The sequence below is a fragment of the Lytechinus variegatus genome, chromosome 6 (genome assembly GCF_018143015.1).
Source record: "Lytechinus variegatus isolate NC3 chromosome 6, Lvar_3.0, whole genome shotgun sequence".
NCBI classification, from domain to species: domain Eukaryota; kingdom Metazoa; phylum Echinodermata; class Echinoidea; order Temnopleuroida; family Toxopneustidae; genus Lytechinus; species Lytechinus variegatus.
This window is the reverse complement of record NC_054745.1, coordinates 38874562-38896563: the sequence shown is the minus strand read 5'-3', so window position 1 is coordinate 38896563 and position 22002 is coordinate 38874562. Positions and strand designations below refer to the sequence as shown.

General features: G+C 35.5%; 2 protein-coding genes across 2 annotated transcripts in view; one reads left to right on the top strand and one right to left on the bottom strand.

The window, feature by feature from the left end:
• Window positions 1–1308, top strand: part of LOC121417453 (dynein assembly factor 1, axonemal-like) — a 34555-nt gene extending 33247 nt beyond the window's left edge. The window contains exon 16 of the mRNA XM_041611170.1: window positions 120–1308. Coding sequence (XP_041467104.1) covers window positions 120–259 — 140 coding nt within the window. The 3' untranslated portion in view covers window positions 260–1308. The remainder of the gene's footprint in view (window positions 1–119) is intronic.
• Window positions 1309–13239: 11931 nt separating this feature from the next.
• On the bottom strand, window positions 13240–21496 carry LOC121417452 (steroidogenic acute regulatory protein, mitochondrial-like). Its single transcript, XM_041611169.1, has 5 exons — window positions 21461–21496; window positions 19258–19360; window positions 15315–15461; window positions 14629–14797; window positions 13240–14094 (listed from the first exon to the last, which is right to left on the bottom strand). Exons 1-5 carry the CDS (start codon window positions 21489–21491, stop codon window positions 13819–13821), a joined length of 726 nt encoding a protein of 241 aa, XP_041467103.1. The 5' UTR covers window positions 21492–21496; the 3' UTR covers window positions 13240–13818.
• Window positions 21497–22002: the final 506 nt, after the last annotated feature.

The following is a 22002-nucleotide window of genomic DNA, read 5'->3' as shown; positions in this document are numbered from 1 at the left end:
AAAGGTGGGGAGCTGAAGCCCCCAGCCCCCCATATCCACCACCCCTGCTATGTTATAACAAATTCACTTAAATGAAAAGAGTCATTCTTTGCTTTGATCTTGTTTTTGCTAAAATGCAGAAAGGCAAAAGGAGATTGAACAGAAGATTTGGGAATTAGCAGCTAACGCAGGATCAACGCTTGGCAGGGAGGAGACCGGTAGTCTCAATAGTGAACTTATGAGGACTCTGAGAGCTAAATACCAAGGCATGGGACCTTAAGAACAGTCTTGACATCCTTAAAAGGGTGACAAGATTTGACAAATTGCAGATGAGGCAGGACCAATGATAGCAGACGTTCTTAAAATGGAACTTATGAGGACTCTGGAGCTAGATACCAGGGAATGGCACCTTAAGAGTCTTGAAATCCTTTAAAGGGTCAGAAGATTTGGCAATTGGCAGATGACATGACTGGTATTAACAGACATTCGAAAAATGGAACTTATGAGGCCTCTAGGAGCTAAATACTAAGGCATGGGACCTAAAGTTGAGTCTTGAGATCTTTAAAAGGGTCACAAGATTTGGCAATTGGCAGATGAGGCAGGACCAATGATAGCAGACATTCTTATAATGGAACTCATGAAGGCTGTAGGAGCTCAATTCCAGGGAGTGGGACCTTTAGACTCTTGAAATCCTTAAAAGGGTCAGAAGATTTGGCAATTGGCAGGTGACAGGACTGATGTTAACAGACATTCTTAAAATGGAACTTGAATGAGGGCTCTAGGAACTACATACCAGGGAACAACAATGAACAACTGGTGTTGATCGGTGATGTCATACTGTTCAGGGATGAAACAATAGATCATCCCACCTTGAACAATAGATTCACAACACAAATCGACACCAATGCCGTTTAATCATGTGACCAAGCAGTTTCCTGTAGCTGAAGGTGAGAATAGCATGCAGCAAGAGGGATAAAAACTAACACCTAACCGTAAGTTATATGATGATGACTCCTCTAAATATATGAAGTGATTCAAGGTAAAAGACAGCAGTTGCAGCAAACAAATATTTCATGAGAAAGTCTTTAAAATCAAGGTTTATTTCCAAAATATCATCATCTAGATCTGGTACATTGAAATAAAATTATCTTTGTGAGATCATGAAATTGTAGCTGAAACCCAATAATCCCGATGATCCTGATGAACCTGCGTTAGCTAGGAAAGCGTATGTGATACAGTGTATTAACATGGTTCCAACAGTCATGGAAAATCCTGGAAAAAATTGTGGTCATGGAAAGTCAGGGAATTAGGGAAAATTTGTGAAAAGTCATGGAATAAGCCAGTTCGTAGTTCCTTTCTGCGCATGATCAAAAGATTCTACGCACGATCAGAAGAAGTTCATTTGTACTAAAGTGACATGGTGCTTTAAAATCTAATGAGATAATCTAATGAGATAAGCACCAACTTTGATGTCTTGATTATTCATATATTCTTTTGAATTGTCGTTTTCATTTACATTCACAAAAAAACAACAATGCTTCCACGAACGAGTGGTATTTCACAGTTTGTCAAGTACATTGTGCAACATGCTAAGATATGCATTCAAAGTAGGAATGCAACAAATACCTTCATTAAGTGTTCATTGGTGTGCTATTCTAGTCACCTGGTCTATTCAATGTCTTCATCCTGCTATATAAGGCAAGCTTACCTAATATCTTACTTTGAAATCTGCCTATCATAATGAAAGAAATGAAAGGTCATTTGACCAAAATTGCCCACGAAGTAACTACGAACTGGTTTATTGCATTTACCTCTTGGCTATGGCAGCTTTCCAGTTAGTTGTGTCTCGCAACTCTCATACTCCAATCATACTCTGCTGTTATAATTTGTGTTCATGATTTCCATTTTTCTTAGTTTTGTGACATCCCAAATTCTACATAACTCCCAGGACATCACGGGAAGTCATGGAAAGCAGCAATTTAGTCATGGAATTGTGATTTCAAATTTCTGTGGGAACCCTGATTAATATTGCTCGGAAACATACCCAACATTTGATGGAATTCTGTGCTTATTTTGCTCATGTCCCAGCGATTACACATTTTCTTCCGAGCCACTTGGCAAATATATTTTTCATTCATGCATACAAACACTTGGGTGGTAATTTGATTGGATTCTGTTCAAACTCATTTTGAGATCGTTACCAAAACTGGTGTTTATCTTCAAGGACTTCAAGAGACTAACGCTAGCATCGGCACAAGTAGACCGGAAGTTGTTGAGTCACACTGAACAAGGACAATATCTGTGTTTTAAATATAAATCAAATTCAGGCCATGTACTGCATCCAAGATTTTTAGGGTTATTGTCGATAGCGAGAAGTTACGTATGCTGATGTCCGCACATGTATGACATGCTGTTTTATTATTTGATCCTCTTTCTTGATATTACAAATTAATATCTTGTTTAAAAAAATAATAATTTTGTAATGTTATCAGTAGGCAAGATGGTGCTATTAGCCTTCTCATTATTTGCTGTTTATATTCGATATTCCGTCCGTAGTCATTCCATGGTACAACCTATTAGTATCTATTGATACTTTTGTATTTGAAGCTAGTTTGAAATGTTTGATTGCAGTTTTCTAATTTGGTAACTTACAGGCCAAAAACTATTTTCTAATTTTTGGAGGCTACTTTTCACAACTTACTACTTGAGTCTGCAACATTAGTAAGCTTTAGCACTGCGATGAATGGGGATTTACCAAGCCTCTTTTAAGCATTTTGGGGGCAACCCCCCCCCTCCCAGCCCTGTGTTATTTGTTCCTTGTAAATTGCTATATATTAGGTTTCAGAATAGTATAAAGATATGTGTGAAATTACGTTAAAAGAGTATGAAATGTATCCATGTCAATATCAAAATATTTGATTTCACACAGTTCACTGCCAATCACGAATAGAAAATTACCTCTTTCGAATCTATCTACTTTTATGCCACTGTGAAGCATGGTTTGCTACACAATGTTAACAGTCAAGTTAAGGGGAATTGATTTACAAAACAAAAAAAAGAATCTGATTTCATTTAACTGCATGTGTATAGGACAAGACACATGTAGTGATATAATCATTTTTTTTGTAATATTTCGCTCTTGTATTCACAACTTTAGTAGGCTTGTTTACCTAATTTGTAATTTGTAATATGATAATACTTCACACATTACATTCCTTTTCTTCTTTGTTAAATGTCCTATTATATCTATAATGTGTGTTAAATAATGATTTTTGTAAAGTGCTTATAAACACCATGGCCTGTATTCTGAAGTCAGGTTTAACTTAGACCATGGTCTAACTCTGCTAAAATTATGGGGAGCCAAAAGTTCAAAAATTCTGTTTATATTGAATATTTTGTATGTTTACTATTTTGTTTCCTTTTTGCTTTCATAATGAAGAAAAATACTTCAGTTATCATTCCCAGACAATTATGAACAAATTGGCTGTCATATGAGTTAATACATTGAATGTGTACTGTTAGGGATTTGTGCTCCAATTGGCTCTCCATAGTTAAACCACAACTGTAAATCAAGGTTTAATTTAAACCTGAGTTTAGAATACGGGTCCATGTATGAAGCACTTTATGAATAAAATTTAATTTTATTATTATTATTTGACAGTGTCGTCTTGGGTATACCCAGAGCTGCCAACCAGTACTGATTTTCAGTATTTAGTACTGAAAAATGAGAAGAATACTGATGGTTTCGTGCAAAATACTGATTTCTGAAGTTTCAGTCTTATGTGTTGTGCTATGGTATTTCTTTGAAAATACTAATTTCCTCACCAAAATACTGATTTTCAGCATTTAAAATACTCAAATGTTCGTGTTCAGGTTGGCAGCTCTGTATAATACCATTTTTGTCTTGGAAAAAGCTGGGGGGTGTTTAATAAAGCTATTCTTGAGAGTTACACAAATCATTTTACATATGATTGGGATATAAAACGCCAAAATGTTAAACCGATCCATGCTGAAATGCCCATAAGTCCAACAACTGTAAGATGTATTTTTTTTAATCCTATAGTGCTCCTTATTGCTTTAAACCACTTACAGATATGTTCTTTACTGTAGAATGTTTGCTTTTTAGAATTATGGTGAACATGTATGGATGTCGTGTGTTATGTAAATAATGTACATACAAAAAATGTAGGGCCTATTATTACTGTTGCTGGAAAACAGATACTGTTTGTACATGTATATCATTGGGTTTTGATACCTTAGCCTTGAAAATAAAGTGTTTTCATTTCGAAAATAAAAGGAGAGGAAATTGGTATCATTTTTTTCAGCTTGTCAAATGGATTGTTGATCCTGATCTGAGCCCATTTTAAAATACTTTTCACAATCTAAAAAATATGCAGATAACTCTGCCTAAGTGGTTCTTCCATACAGTATGTCCCTCGGATAGGACGTTAAATGGAGGCCCCGTGTAGAGGAGAATCACCACCTTTGCACGTTAAGAACCCACTGCACTATTCGTATAAGAGTAGGGGGGAAACCCCGGTGTAGTGGTCCACCTGCATTCCCCCCAATCAGTTATATCGGGAGGAGAGACCTGCGGGTCATAGTGATTTAGTTCGCTTTTCGCCTCCCAGGCACAGGTGACGCCAAACAAATAATAATAAGTCGAATAAATCGCATGAAAGTCAAAGCAATCGTAGACCACAGCCCTGTCTGACAAAGAGTTCCAATTGATCCGATCAACCGTAACTATGGATTGCAGGCAATGTCAACATCTAAAATGCAAATTTGTTCAAAAGATTTTCTAGATGTAATGAATATTCATACATGTACAGTCATCATCGTTCTTTGAAGATTCAGTTTGATTCTCTTCGTTTAGTTAGGAGATTGTGCAAATTTCTTGTTGAAAACAATTATGGTGTGGATGGATTTCCATACAGTTGAGATTGATTGAATCAATCGTAACTCTTTGTAAGATGGGGCCCAGATTAATCAAAACACGAGTTATATACCTCTTCTTAGTCAAAATTTCATCTTAGTTGAATAGTTTTCTTTTGTCCCAAGAGCTTTGACTTAAGCAGAATTACATTTAAAGAAGTAAATCTTCTCTAAAGGTCAAGTCCACCGCCAGAAATTGTTGATTTGAATCGATAGAGAAAAATCAAACAAGCATAATGCTGAAAATTTCATCAAAATTGGATGTAGAATAAGAAAGTTACATTTTAATATTTTGGTTATTTTTTTACAAAACAGTTATATGCACAATTTAGTGATATGCAAATGAGAGAGTCGATGATGTCTCTCACTTTTTCTTTTGTTTTTTATTGTTTATATTATACAATATTTCAAATATTACAGTTTTGACCATGAGGACCAACTTGGCTTAGCTGTAAACTGTTAAAATGATGGTAATTCTACATGTTCAAGGGAGGAATACAATTCTATTTCACATGACAATGAAAGGAAAATCAGACTTTTTTTATATTTCATATAATAAAATACAAAATAAATAGTATGTGAGTGATGTCATCAGTCCCCTCATTTGCATACCAACAAGGATGTGCATATAACTGTTTTGTGAAATTAAGCGAAAAATTAAGATGGCATTTACATCCGATTTTGATATAATTTTCGGTGGTATGCTCGTCAGATTTTTCTCCTTTTATTAAAATCAACTTTTTGTTTGGGGAATTGGGGTGGACTGGTCCTTTAAGGAGGATCAAACTCTGGGAACAAGTTAGTTTTTGTGAAAACACAAAAATCAAAGAATATTATTTCCAAATGATGGGACTAACAATGATAGAGCTATGAGCTTTTGAATATCGAGAACACTAATGCTATGGAGATCTTCCCATTGAAAATGCAGACGTGTGTCGTCATGAACAACTTTCTTGATAACAATAATCCGCTTTTTATATAGCGCTTAATACATCGGAACGACGTGTCTAAGCGCTTCACAGATATATTATTACCCCGGTCATCGGATTCAATCGGTCATTCCCGCACACAATGGTGCACATCCTCCACTCCCTGAGGAGTATTCCAGTCAGTCGCCGGTGAGGCGAACACAGTACTGGACAAGGTGCAATGACTTTCACATCCTACTGGGTACCCCGGCCGGATTTAGCACCTGGGTCGAGAGTGGCAAAGTGTGGATTAACGCCTTGCCAAAGGACGCCAGACCGCCGTGGGATTCGAACACACGACCCTCTGTTTACAAGGCGAGAGTCAGAACCACTATACCAAGGCTCCTCCACTTTCTTCTTTGTTTACTGATAATGTACCCCAATACATCTCTTTTTGCTCATCCTACATGAGACAAAATAATGATTGAACCGTGATATTGTAAAACATGTGTTACATATTCTCTCATAAAAAAACATGATCTTGTGAAAAAAGAAAAAAATTCAGTTGAAATTATACAACGGTAATAGGCGAGTTTTATGTGTGTCGGAGATTAAAGGGGGATGAAACCCTTGAAACAAGTGGGCTTGTGTGGAAAGAGAAAATTCAAAAAATAAGATCAAAGAAAATTTAAGAAAAGTCGGACTAAAAATGATAAAGTTAGGAGCATTTTAATATTGCGATCGCTAATGTACTATGGAGATCCTCCCATTGGCAATGCAACAAATGATATAAAAGCCTGGCTGCTTGCTGGATTCCCGCGTAAAAGACATGGCTCTGACTTCTGTTAAAGATACCTTGTTTTTAAGTGATTTCCAGGATTTCATTCTCCAAAGTAATGCTATAGGAGTCCACCGGCTGGCGCACCAGTTCGTGCTTACGCAAAGCGGCTGTGTGACACCTAGTGTTGCCAATAAGGCAAGTAGTGCAGTGGCGTGCAGTGACTCAATTCCCAACTGGCATGATTAGTGGAGCGTAACGGCGCAAAAAAATTGAACATGTTTGTAATTTATTTTTCATCGATCAAAATTGAATTTTAGGCATCGTTACGCGCCACCGTGCGCCAGTTTGAGCCAAGGTACGCCACGGGCACCTACCACACTAGGCGCCACAGCCGCTTTGCATTGACGCGAACTGGCGCCGCCCAGTGGACTCTTAGTGCTGGCATTACAGTCACGCTAATGAAACCCAACTCCTTACAAATTAATCGGTCTATAATTATGTATAGTCTCTTTATTGAATCGGTTGGTATGACTGTCAGGGGCCTTGGAACAATTTTCTAAGAGGGGGGGGGGGGGGAGTGGGGCTGGTTTGGTAAGAAAATTTGACACCTCCCCCCCCTACCACACACACACACACATAAATTTTGGGAGGGGACGTGGTTTTCACTTCAGTATGTAGGTGATTTTTGCTAAGAGTTTTTTTACAAGAAAAAAAACCCATCTAAGTTTGGTTACAAGGTTTAATTATATCCTGCACACACCTGAATTATACAGATTTTTTTTAATAGGCATATTTAATTTACTTGTGTATTTGCTTGTTCTTTTTAATTATTATTTTCTCCGTAATTAGCATTTTCATTTCATTTTATTTGTTTATTTAATTGTATCGATTGATTGATTATATTTTAGGGGTGGGACTGGGCTGAAGCACTCCAATCTTCCTCCTTTCCAGAGCCATGATGACTATGTACAGCATATTGGTTTGATACGACCATGTAGGGGGTCCATGATATTACAAAACTTAAAGGACAAGTCCACCCCAACAAAAACTTGACTTGAATAAAAAGGGAAAAATTCAACAAGCATAACACTGAAAATTTCATCAAAATGGGATGTAAAATCAGAAAGTTATGACATTTTAAAGTTTCGCTTCATTTCACTAAAATAGTTATATACACATCTCTGTCGGTATGCAAGTGAAGGAACTGATGACAAAACTCACTCACTATTTCTTTTGTATTTTATAATATGGAATTTGAAATATTTTTATTTTCTCGTCATTGTCATGTGAAATGAAGTTTCATTCCTCCCTGAACACATGGAATTCCATTATTTTAACATTTTGTGCTTCAGGCAATGAGGTCATAATCATCAAATTCGTAAAAATTGAAATATTGTTTAATTCAAACAATAAAAAACAAAAGAAATAGTGAGTGAGTGACATCATCGACTCTCTCATTTAGATGCAACATGCTCGTTCATATAACTATTTTGTTAAAAATAAGCGACTAAAACTTGGAAATGTCATAACTTTCTTACTTTACATCCGATTTTAATGAAATTTTCAGCATTGTGCTTGTCTGATTTTTCTCTATTGATTCATATCAACATTTTTCTTCGGTGGACTCGACCTTTAAGTCCAAATACATGTAATAACTACACACAAAGTACATTTTTTTAACATAGGAATTTTTTTATTGACATTGCTTCACCATTTTAAACGAACATCACAATACCTCATTTTTTGGCCGTCCCGGCCAACCATGGTAACAATGAGTGAGTAGCTAGACATGTTTTTTGTCTCATTTTGTTATAAGTTAATATTAAGTGTTTGCACAATAATATAAATTCAGTATTTATAATCCAGTTCTTTTTCTAACCCTTTTTTCAGTCAATAGAAAACGGCTAATTGATATATTTAACAGTATATGCTACAAACTAACACTAATACCACTGCTAAGTACTTACATACAAACCTAACGACTATACTTTTTTTTTCTTTTTTTTCTTTCATCAAAAGTGTGCTTTTATCGGTTTAAGTTGAAGGTAAAATGAACTCTATGTATCCAACAATTAAATGTGTTGCAGATACAGAAAAAAAGCATGAGCAATATACATACAAATTCATGAATGCATAATCCAGTTTTCTTTTTTGTGTAATATATATATTCATATATCACATGGTTGCTGCTGATGTGTAATTAAAATCAAATAATATGGACAGTTCATATTGCAATGTGCTTTTATCCAGCAAGCTACGATTGAACTCATTATTTCAAACCAGTCCGTGCCGTTAGAAGGTTTGAGGATTTCGGCAAGATCCCTAAAACGGCAACGGAAGATATGAATAGCAATTTCTACTTCTACATCTAGTTAGGTAACTGCTACAATTGACTAACACATAACCACGTTACCACATAACACTCTATGGCAGTTTAGCATGCCTTTATATTACATGTATGTAGTTTTATGTCAATAAATAAGAATTCAATTACAAAGGGATTTTAATGCCATTAACTACCATCTATGCATTGAACAGACACAATGTAAGACGTGAGTGCGCTTACTAAAACTTACCACAAAGGAGATAACTCCCTTTTGCTCTTATAAGATAAGTTGCGCTCGTGAATGTGCAAATGGCATTAAAATCTTCCTGCAACTAAATTCTCTCTTTTTTCCATTTTTTAACACATGATTCTCAAACGCTCCATCTTGTTCTATATATAGATATATGCCTAGAGCTATTGAAACAAAAATTGCTAATCATAAATAAAATAAGTTGAACTAATTTCTCAAAAGTTTAATTAATACAAAATGGTGTAGATTTAAGAAGATATTCAGTTCATGTATCTTTATCGTGCAGCCTCTATTCACTCATTTTTTTTTTGTCACTTGTTAACCAACAAATTAAGTTATATGTCACCATTTTGCAATGAACGATTGTGAATTAACTTAAGTGAAATAATTCGTGGATACACTTACAAGTTGGCAAGACGATAGTGTATACATGTTATTCTTGTGAGTTCTAACGCCTTTAATTTTCATCACATTCCCAATGCGATCTTAACTTAGTTTCTTAGAAATATCAGTGTTTAAATTCTTAGTGCTGATTCAAGTTTTCCTTTATATCGTGCAGGCCTAAATGACATTCTCTTAACAGAAGCCTCCAGAATCCAGGCTTTACCAAATTATGTAATAAGTAAAATATTAAAGGAACATCGTATTACAATACATCATACTCACTGACAACCCTCTCTCGCCCACATTCGCGCTCAAAAGCCCTTCACATTTCTCATAATCCCTCACGAGCTTCGCTCACATTCAAATGACTGACAGTTACATTGAAATCATATAAATAGGTAATATGTCAGGAAAAAAATGTATATACATATATCGGTAGAGTTGCATGCAAAAATAAGCAAATTACAAAACAGTACATGACAATTAATATTCAGATTTTTCTCCCCTTTTACAAAACTTAAACTAAATCACTTTGATAGTTCCAAGTAAAGTCTTAATGTTATTACTTGAAACACTTACTCAAAAAAAAAAAAAATCCTAAAGAACTTCACATACAATAGAATAATTCCCAGACATAAACATACTCTATAGGGGTCCATTGCAGAAAGAGTTGCAATCAATCGTTACTCTAAAAATCATGCGCAACTTGGATTTTTAACCGATCAACAGCGCGCATTTGGGACTTGCGATTGATTTTTTGACTAGCGTTTAAACGCAACTCTTTTTGCACCGGACCCTAGGTCTCATTTACTGATAGCTACGGTGGAACATGCTGCGTTTCCAAATTTGAGATATGTGACGTCATAATCGTCAAGTGGTAAATGATAGTGATTTTGATGGCATTTTAATCAGTTCCTCTGCCTGTGTTTGATTCATAAAACATTTTCAAAACATGCAAACAAACGAATAGACAAGACGGAAGTACACGGATAAGTAGAAAAGTAAAATATCAACATAAAACTCAACGAAACGCTTAAAAATAACGGAAGCAAAGTGTGTGCCCAAATGGTACTTTTATATGCATAGCAAATTTGAGATCCCCTATCTCGCTTTTTTTCTTTTCTCACCTTGAAAATCAAATGTGTACAAGAAACAAAGCAACGATTCTTATATAGCGATGACATGGTTAAATTATAATTTCGCTTCAGTTGAAGGTAAATATGGACGTGTGAGTAGTTCATTACCCCCCAAAACACTAATTCCACTTTGCTACTTGAACGCTTTGCGGGAATCAACTCATGAAATTCCTAAAAATCGTCATGCAAAATGCCCAAAATATTCATAATATATTCACCAGACTGAGTATTTCGTTCAGAAAATCACTAATTAACCCAATATATTGTATGCCGTATTGGGTGAATGATTACTGGCCAATTAAACTATTAACATATTTTTTTCTCTCTGTCTCTGAAGTATGTTATATAACAATCGTATGGAACTATACATCATTTATTAAACGTAAATTATGTGGGTAGGATGGTTATACCTTACATGTTATACTACATTGGAGTAGAAAATATGGATCATTCTGGCACCACGTCCATCCCGATCTAAAGTTTCTAAGGCAAAACGGGAAGTATGCCGTTTTCAGGAGGGCGTAAATAGTCAATTTCAGAGCCTTTGTTTCCTTTTTGATACAATTTCTTTTTGGTCAAAAGAGCAATGGTTTGGAACAATTATATCGCCGATAATGCCAATCACACAAAACATGTAGTGTATGAATGCAAAAGAAAAACTATACGATGATTATATTTACCATATACCCTAGTACTAATCAGTTCCATACTAGCCTATGCCTTAGTATCGTGAAATATACTTGTTATTTACTGCTCCAAGTTACATTCAATAACTATTCCAATGATTGGTCGATTTAAAAAATATGCCTAAATTGGAATCACTGAAACAAAACTGAGTGGAAGGATATCTGTAGGCCTAGATTCCAAGCACTTTGGCCCTCACAAATGATTCTGATATTGCTTTGATCGATCAGGTTTTAAAGCTTTGTAATTTGACATCGAATTCTCACTTTAATTTTGAATGAAAACGTACGACATGCGAGCGGTATTTTTACGATTCATCGCGCCAAGGGTGCGTTTCTTGAAAGGACTTGTCGCATGGTTCTTCCAACGAGTCCCATCGTATCCGGCGGTTACCATAGTAACATTGCTTCTCAGCCAATCAGAATCAAGAAAAGATGTCCAATCTGAAAACTTGTCAGGCGAAAATGTCGATGCAACACTCCCCATGAGTGCATGGACGAATGCACGCATGTTCTTTAAACGTGTAATACATGTACTTATGCACTATTTATGAAGGAAAACGTACGTTAACTCGTTCAATGCATAAACACCCAACCTTTATGAAAAGCTAATTATTCATTTTGTTCTTTGCCGCTGCAACTTTACTATATTTGTGCGCCCCAACTGGCGTTCCATATTATGCTGCAATTTTTGTTTCAACTAAGCATGTGTACATCTGAAACGTACGGAACCGTCTGTATAATTGGACAGCCCATGCCGTTTTGAAATAGTTGCAAACGCGTACAAATCCGTTTCGAGTAGACCGATCGCTGTTTCCACTCGACTAGTGAAAAGACCATTCCCTGATCAACAGATATCTGCTTCTTTAGTTTTAGGACCATATTTACATAATAATGCCTGTAAAAAAATCTGACGATATTGTCTTAGCACCAGTCGTTATGGATCTAATACAAAGTGGGCTGACTGATTGATGTGGTTGATAGAAATGGCTACCTCTTTGTGATTGTGTCATATCTGCGAATAACATGTAGTATAAAGCAATCCTGACACTAACATTTTTACCCCAGAATATATAAAATCTTCATTATGCTAAAATGTATACAGTGAGGTCGATATATTTAACCTATTCACCCTAAATGTCGCAATTTCAATGATTGTTGTATAATATTCCAATATAGTTGCCGACAAAAGTAGACAAAATAATAAATGAATAAAAGAATATATACACCGGAAGCCGTCAAAATGAAACACAGTTTGGTGATATATTATTATCATTATAAGTCCAAACGCATGCAAGGCACCTTTCCGTTCGTTTAATTCAACGAACGTAGAGGGCGTCAACAGTGCAAAGCGTTGAAGCCCTCTACGTTCGTTGGTTTAATGCAAGAAAACAACATTAAAAACGATTACTTTCTACCAAGATAATTTTCATGTAAAATACTCTGAAATCATGACTAAATCTATCATTTTGCTTTCTCCAAACACTGACGAAATTATCCGCAAAGCTATTTGCTCTTGTGTATGCATGTATTATCCTAGTTGGGGAAATTAGGGAGCATTTCATGAAAGGAATAGTCCAAGATTTTCGCTACTGTTATAAGCTACCGAAATCCTTGCATCTGATTGGTCAAAACGAAATTAGCCAGTTGGAATTACTATTTTGTTTCATGAAACGCTCCCCGGTATGGTATTCAAATAAGTATAAATGACAAAACAAGACCAAGAAAAATTAAACGAAATACCCTTTAAAAATAGAAAGACTTAACTCATTTTCGATATGTTACTAGTAATAGAAAGATCAGTCAATATTATTTTTACATAAACTCACAAAAAGCAAAATGGAATGCCATTAGATATTACTATTATGTGTGAAATTATTCTCTCGAGTAATGCTAGTCTAAATGCTCGATACGAACGAATCATCACTTAGCTAACGCAAGAATGCTGACGCAAATTTTCTTAAAAACTGCTTTAACTAGCCATGCCTTGCAAAGTGTGTTCATGTATGTGTGTGTGTGTGAACGTCAAAACGAACAGCGCAAACTTGCCTTTCCAAAGTTTGGCTCTAATTTTCCTGACCCAACAATGATTAAACCCTCTCTTTTTGTAAAATGGCGAATAACTAAAGAAAGGAGTACTTGCTGACCAAGTGCGTTTACACACAACGAGTAGAAGAAACTTGTGTTCACACTAAAACACGTAATATTTCTCTTCCTACATTAGTGGGAACGTAACTCTACATCAAAATAACGGTGACAGAGGGCTAATATTTCTTAAAATTATAGAACGCATCATTCAAAATATTATCAGTAAACATGAGACGTTCTTCCAACAAAAGAAATCAAACATCGGGCACGTGTTTGAAAAAATGTCCATTTTGATAAAACTCTCTCTTTCTCGAATCGATATTCCTTCTCGCTTTCAAGAAGGTCATCTTATTCTGTTGCAGCACCCTCTTCGGCCGGTTTCTCATCCGAGGCTGGTTTTTCTTCCGACGCCGCTTCCTCCTCCTTCTTCTCCTCGGCGTTCGTCTCTTCGGCTTTCTCTTCGGCCTTCTCCTCGGCTTTTTCCGGCTCGGCTTCTCCGTTTTCAGCGGGTTTTTCTTCTTCGTCCTTTGCTTCGCCTCCTTCCTCTGCTTTATTTTCCTCTTCTCCTTCGGCTTTTGTTTCTTTCTTGTCCTTCTTATCCTGCCCCGTCAATTTCTTCCAGTACTGTACATTTGAAGAAACCCAGAAAATGTAAAATGATACGACTGGCGCAAAACGTGAAATTTGATAAAAGGATGCACAAAGAGGATAACGAAAACATTTGTATTAGGATAAATTGAACATACAAAAAAAATGCTTTATTAAAGTGGAAGACTCGTCTAAAATCTTATCATTTGTTTTTTAATATTCAATAAACCATTGATGACTTGTTTCTACGCATTTTATAAATCTATCGTCTTTTCGATATTTTCGAAACTATTTACCGTTTAGATGTTATCGTGTAGCGACAGTGGATAACCGACTATTTTTAAAGGGGTCTTTAAATATATGAGGGAATGTTATCATATACATCGTTTTTCTATACGAAGTTTATAAATCGATCGATATTCTCGAAACTATTTAACCTATTGTCATCGTATAGCGATAGCAAACAACCGGATGTTCTTTACCTTACGAGTTAATAGAGGTCATAATATTACTAACCCCTTACACATATTTTAAATCGATAGTTTATATGATATTCATGACATTATTTACCGTGTTGATGTCATCGTATAGCGATACCGGATAACCGATTGTGACCTTATTCACCATCATCTTGGGCATCCATCCCTTGAGATTGACCTGACCCACCCAGGTCACGTGGGTTGCTACGTCATCACCCTCCTTAGGCCTAATCACAATACCCATTACACCAACATCAGCTCTGGGGAAAGAATATTAAAACAAAGTAAGACACATCAGCATCTAAAATGTAGACGTTCATATTCTGTTGCCGAAGGATTGGGCGATGTGAATTTTTTTACATATTCTCACACTTAGTTGAAGCTTGATCTGAGCTTCTTTCGATAACACACATTCAGTTTTCTGGACTTCGCTCAAATGTCTCTAAAAACTTATTTTAGATGGTTCATGTTTCTAGACGGTCGTTAATACCAAGCTAAGCATGCACTTATTATACAAAAGCAAGAAACTAAATAAGAAATACTCTTACTTCGGCTAATCTTATTCTCATTTGGTTTTGGTGAAATGGATACCATATCATGACAGAACAAGATCTTGCATTCTGAAAAAGTGGTTATCCAAGTGGGATTAAACCAGTTCTTTCACCATTGCCCTTATGTAAACGCCATTCTTAGGAACATCACCGTAACCATTCCCATGTACCAACTAAAGTTAGCGGAACACCATATTGAATATATCCAATGCCTTATATGACAAACCTTATGTGGCCTTTGTTATTTGGTGGTTTGCTTGGATGATTGCAGCTCTTGTAAAGGATGGTATGACGGATTGGGTCTTCATCTGATCTTACTACAGTGCATTGGACAACATCACGATCATCACAGGCTGTGGGCATCTTGAATACTCTGCAATGGGTTAAGAACATGATGTACACTTATGCCACATATGACATTTATGACATACGCATATGTAATTCAAAAGCCTGTGAATTAATTAATATATTATGTAGTTATATGATATATTTATGCATTATGTAAAGAATGCACATGTGATAACACCATAGCAAGCGGTTGACACCTTGAATACTCTGCAATGGGTTAAGATGTGATGTACACTGTCATTATTACATATGCTTTTCACTATCTTAAGGTCTATGAACAAACTTATCTACTTTATGACTATATATTAAGGCATTTATGTTGAGATCACACATGTTGTATGTTTATTACGATATGACCACCATCAACAAGCTTCTGGCATATTGAATACTCTGTAATGATTGAAGAATATGAAATATACTTATACCACATATGACAATACATGTATTTGTTACACACGTTTTTACAATTGCCTATGCATAAATGCAGATGGAATATATATGCAAGATTCTTGTACCATATGATGGTTTTTCAAGGGCACTTGCCACCTTAAATACTATACAATTAGTGAAGACCATGAAATGCACACAGACGCTATTTTAAAATTTCATTTGTTTGTTTTTTTGATAAATGGGGAAGCTAGCTGCATATGACGTCATGAAAAAAAATGATAACCGTTTAAAACTTTAATTAATTCTCCCCACCCTTAAAAGAATCTGCTTTTTCTTTGGAATGGAAAAATAATGGTCCGATATCATTCACGTCATTGAACCTTCATATGAAAGTTCTAGCCAAGCCTTTCCTCCTTTAACATACAAGCGCGTACGTATCCCAATGTGTAAGTTCTTTAATTCAGGCTCACATGAAAAAATATTAGCAAATTGGACTCTGGCCAACGGAGCTGTTTGCAAATGAAAGTAGCGTTATATTACAGTCACACAAGCAAACCATGCAGACTCCATAACGATCAATAGTGTGTCATTCGAAATATCGCAATATATTTGATCGGTTTTGGAACCGGGTTTACCGGTTTGAATTTGACCACGTCATAATGCTACAGTTACACCAACGAAACCGACTCCCAACCGACCCATGATATCCCGATCAACGTGAAAACTTTGATCGGTCGCGAGTCGGTTCCGCAAGTGTGACCGTCCCATTCCAACGCAGATGGAATTAGTTCAAGTGCTTAACAAATAATTCGCTGCATAACCGTCAATTAAAAACAGAAATATACCACTCCTATTTTGTCCTTGAAATTGATGGTTGATATCTTGACAGAACAACACTTGAAGTAAGTGCCAAATGTTTTCACAACTTACAGGAAGTTTGACGCCCTTAACATTTCATGTAATCGAATCAAATGTGTGCGTATCATAAGCAACATGTGGTACGCATAATTTCCTAAACAAGAATGTTCTACATTACATGAATGTATATGAAGCTGTTTTGTAAGCAATGATCAAATAAGTTAAACAAAGCATAACAATTGTTGGGTAAAATATGGAATGGAATGATGTAAAGTTTACACAACACTGAAGCCCCCCCAAAAAAAAAAAATAAAATAAAATAAAAATAAAAAGGTGGCGTTATTTTACCCATAAGTCTTGTATTCTCCATTTCAACTACTTCCTAAAAAACGAATACAGTTCCCGGATAAAGTTTCACTCACTTTTCATTTCCCTTGGTAGTAACGTGAAGGATCACTCAATTTGGAGTAAATTCACAGTGATCATACTTTAATTTTACACCGAAGTTTCACTTTAAAAGAAGTGAGACTCCCTCAACAAGTAGTGAAAGTCACTCTTCATCTAGTGAAAAAATCATCCTTTCCCAAGAGTAAATTATCAACTGAATTGTTTAAGAATGAAATAATAGCTAGCCTTCTATCCACCTTCATTGGAAGTGACCTCCACGATCACTCAATTTGGAGTGAATTTAGAGTGAACATACTAAAGTTTTCTTGTAGTCACTCTTCAGACGTTTCACACCAGTAAAATCCAGAACGAGTTAAAAAAGGTACGATAAACTAACATGTAAAAGTGAGGCTGAGCTAATAGACTACTCCCAAGTTTGCAATTGATCAAAATTAATTAGTTTCTTCTGTATTTATGCACGGTATAACATTTGAAATATGTCTAGGAGCCTGAATCAAGAGACTACTCTCCAGCCCAACAAGGATTTCCTCGCGATGATATTTCCTTCTGTATTTTATGCGCATGTGAAATATTGTCTATTAGTCTGAACGACAAGACTACTCTCCAGCTGCCGAACTTGCTCACAATAGCTGGTTTTTAACTTGTTTGTTTTCCAAACATTCGTTGTACAAAAGAAAGGGGAAATCGCATCCACAGGCCTGTATCGTATTCCATCAATATTTCCAGTACTAACCGATTTCCCTTTCAAAAACCCGCTTGAAATCTACCCCATGGAATGTGAACCTTGAACTTCGATGAAAAAAAGAAAAGCGTCAGTCCCGCCATTTTTAATACGTATAGATTTCCAACACACATCTACTAATATGCATTGTCTTTTAAAAGCAAGGGTCAGATTCGGATGAAAATCGCCGCTATGCTGATAGCTGATGCCAGGGGGGGGGGGGGTTCATGAACGGCTTTGTCATTGGTTTTCCCCAACTAATTTGCTTTCAGCCAATGAGACGCGTGCAACAATTTTCAGGAGCTTATAGCATCTGTTGGTGAAAACCACTGACAAAAAATATATTCATCATTCACTTATTATGCTTATTTTGTTGTGGGTTTGTGCGGACTTTGTATTTTTGTGTTTTTATAGAATAAAAATCATTTACCCATTACCAAATTCATATTTTTCCTAAATTGAAATATTTCACTTTTTATGTATTTAATTATAGACGATGTATTCTTATCAGAGGCCGTCATCATGAAAATCTCATAGGCCTACAGAATAAAATTTTACTCAATATTGGATAGAATGGGAACATGTTGCTGGCTTGTTTTTACCCCATATTGGGCTGTTTCAATGCAACATTGCGTAAAATTTCTACCCAACCAACATGCATGTTCCCATTTTACCCAATATTGGGAAAACCCTTTTTAGAGTGTATTCTTTTATGACTGACCAATTCCAATATTGTCTTGGGGTCCGTTGCAGAAAGAGTTGCGTTTAAACGCAAGTCAAAAAAATCAATCGCAAGTCCCAAATGCGCGCTGCTGATTGGTTGAAAATCAAGTTGCGCATGACTCTTTAGAGTTGCAATTGATTGCAACTCTTTCTGCAACGGGCCCCAGTTCTTTTTTTATCTTGTATCATGATCATAGGATGTTGTGTAAGTGTTATGACAGTTGCTTCTTAATTGCTCAATTTTAAAATTTTACACAATTGTATGATATACATATTTTTCATTGGAATATTAAGAATACTGATTACTAATTGCTTATATAAGCAGGAGTCTCTACAGCAATATAGCGTGATTACCCTGGCTTTAGCAGAGCAGCGGTTACGCGCGCTGCGTTTCAAGGAAAAACAAATCCTGCAACTGAGGTACCCATTAACTTCACCTGGGTTGAGTGCAGCGCATTGTGGATCAAGTTCTTGCTGAAGGTAATTACTATATTGAATTGAAACGTTCCCTAGATGATACAGGGAGAAAAACTGACAAGGTCTGGCAGCCATGTATGCTAATTTGGTTAATATTTCTTCGATATTTCGATTTTCAGGATTGCATTATGATGATGATAATAAAGGCAACGGGAAAATCGACGGCAACGAGTATAGCAGGATGTGGGTGTGTGTGTGGGGGGGGGGGGGCTGTGGAGAAGAGAATGGGGATGGGCTCACTTACGTGTAGACAATTTTGAAGTCATCCTTTTCTTCTAAGATCTCGAATGTCGGTGACTTTTTGTTCCACTTCCGCCTCTGCTCTGGGTCGGTGAAGAATTCAAGAACTATACACAAAAAGCGAAATGGAAAATGAACATAAAAAAGAAAAAGAAAAATAAATTCAGAGTTAAAGGACAAGTACACCCAAATAAAAAGTAGACTTGTATAAAAACAGAAAACTCCAACAAGCATGACACTGATAATTTCATCAAAATTGCATGTAAATTAAGAAAGTTATTTCAAATTTTCACTTGATTTCACAAAAAAGTTATATGCACATTCTGCTCGGCTTGAAGATGAGGAAACTGATGACATCATTAACTCACTAGGCCCATCTCTTTTGTTTTTCATTACATGATATATTAACTATTTTTGTCATCCTTGTGATGTGAAGGAAGTTTTATTCCTCATTGAAAGTGAGTTAATACCATTGTTTTAATATTTCATGGTTCAGCCAAGTTGGTCATTCTTGTCAAATATGTAAAAATTGAAATGTTGTTCAAACAATAAAAAAAAAGAAAGAAATAGTGACTGATGGACATCATCAATTCTTACATTTGCATATCACTGAGTTGTGCATATAACTGTTTTGTGAAAAATAAGCGAGACTTTAAAAATGTCATAACTTTCTTATTTGACCTCCGATTTTGATAAAACTTTCAGAATTATTCTTGTTTGAATTTTCTCCTTTGATTCAAATCAACAGTTTTCTTTTCTGTGGTGGACTTGACATTTAACGACTCAGAAAGGGCCACCAGTCGTTCGTCAAGTCGCTGGTAACTTACAGACAGCGTAATTATGCACACATGAGGTTAATTAATCTTGTATATACATGGATATAAGAGTATTCTATGCTAATTTCAGTTTCAGTTTGGTTTATTTTCATTTTAACTCAAATCAATTTAACAGCAAAAGAAATCATTACAAAGATATAAATGAATATGCAAGTATATACAGTATGACAATATGGCATAGATAAATAAATATTTACAATAGACACGAAACAATATAATCATGATAATAATGATATTTACAATGAACTAGATAATCATAATAATAACTGCAGACTATTCATGGAAAATAATTTTGCATATTATTTCTTTTATTCATCTTTACTATTTAAACAAATGTTGAGGAAATGGAGGGATCCACTAAAAAGCAGGGATTGTTGAGTCTGGATTCCTCAAAGAATAAGTTAAAAGACAGGTTTGTAGGTATAAGTATAAATGCAAGAACGAAAAAAATTGTTTTCTGAGTAAACCGATCCACCACAACATGACTGCAATTACAGAATATTGATTGCTATCGAATAGAGAACAATATTCATTACATTTATATGTGGTTTCCTTCAATTTACTGGAACTCTTTGACAAATAAATAGGCCTAATCAATTACTTTCAGTGTTATAATCAAAACCTTGGCCAATAACCATAAAATATTATTAATATTTTATGGTCTATGATGTCTTCGCCCAAAGACATCAATCACAAACTAGATCGAAGGAGTCATCGAGTTTTCTACGATTTATGAACATAACCCTAGGGCCTAGACCTTTCGGAGGTATAATTATATTGAAGCCATTGATCAACTGTCTGATTTCATGGGGATATTCAATATTCAATATTGCCAGGTTTATGTTACGACATTTGATTTTAAAATAGAAAGACATTCTCGAAAATGAAAAAACAACTCTGGAGATACAATTCATCAGCAACTCAGAGTATAATTTTAAAGTATTTTGGAATATTTTTAAAAAGAAATATTTGACCCTAATTAGTAGCTTTCGTTTGTTTTCTAAAGAAAGCAAGTATCATTTCATACAATCCACTCTATAATCTATTGTTATTCATTCAACATTGGTTAAATATATATCTACGTTTAAAACAATCATTTCGTTAAAGGTATATAGTCTAATAGTCTACTCCTAATCGTCCCCCATTCCTCCTTTTTACGTTACTACTTCATCTGTATACATTTATCTTTGTATCCCCTGTCTAATATTATACATTGGTATATTTTGTTTTTATGTTTTTGTTTGTTTGTTTACCATGTTTACTGAAATTTTACTCTGTACAAACTCAAGTAATTAAGCCTTGGTCTGCATAATTGAATTTTTATCACAATAAATACAATTTATCTATCTATCTATCTATCTTAGCACATACCTTTGTCCACCGGGATCCCTGCCAAGTCCATAGAGGCCTGAAATAATTGATAGATGGAGATAGTAAGATTGAGGAGGAGATAGACAAGAAAAAAAGAGAGAAAGGATGGGAGAGAGAGAGAGAGAAAGAGAGAAAAAAAGAGGTTGATCATTAATACGGCAATTCATAATTATTAACCACATTGCAATACATCGGTGTTGATTTAACACCGATAAAACAAATAAACATAAAAATTATCACATTTTATTTAAATGTGTAAAGTGGAGTCGATTTTACATAAAGTCCATTGTGTGAACACACTGTGAACACACACATAGGTGTTCAGCCTTAGATTATCTTAGGCATTTTAAGTGTCCATCTTTACATAGTCGCCTATGTGAACACATTGATAACACACTGAGATCACAATGTTGGACACTAATAATACTATAATACCACATCGTGTGGCACTGAGAACACATTGGGTGACACACTAAGAACACACTTTGGACACACTTACCACTCTAAGTACACAATGTGAACAAAAGAGTGATAACACCGAC

Coding starts and splice junctions, on each gene's coding strand:
- LOC121417452 (XM_041611169.1), bottom strand. CDS start 21,491: ATGGACTTGGCAGGGATCCCGGTGGACAAAG. Junction 14,798..15,314: donor AATAACAAAGGCCACATAAG/GTTTGTCATATA, acceptor TTCTTTCCCCAG/AGCTGATGTTGGTGTAATGG. Junction 14,095..14,628: donor TATACGATGACATCAACACG/GTAAATAATGTC, acceptor TCAAATGTACAG/TACTGGAAGAAATTGACGGG.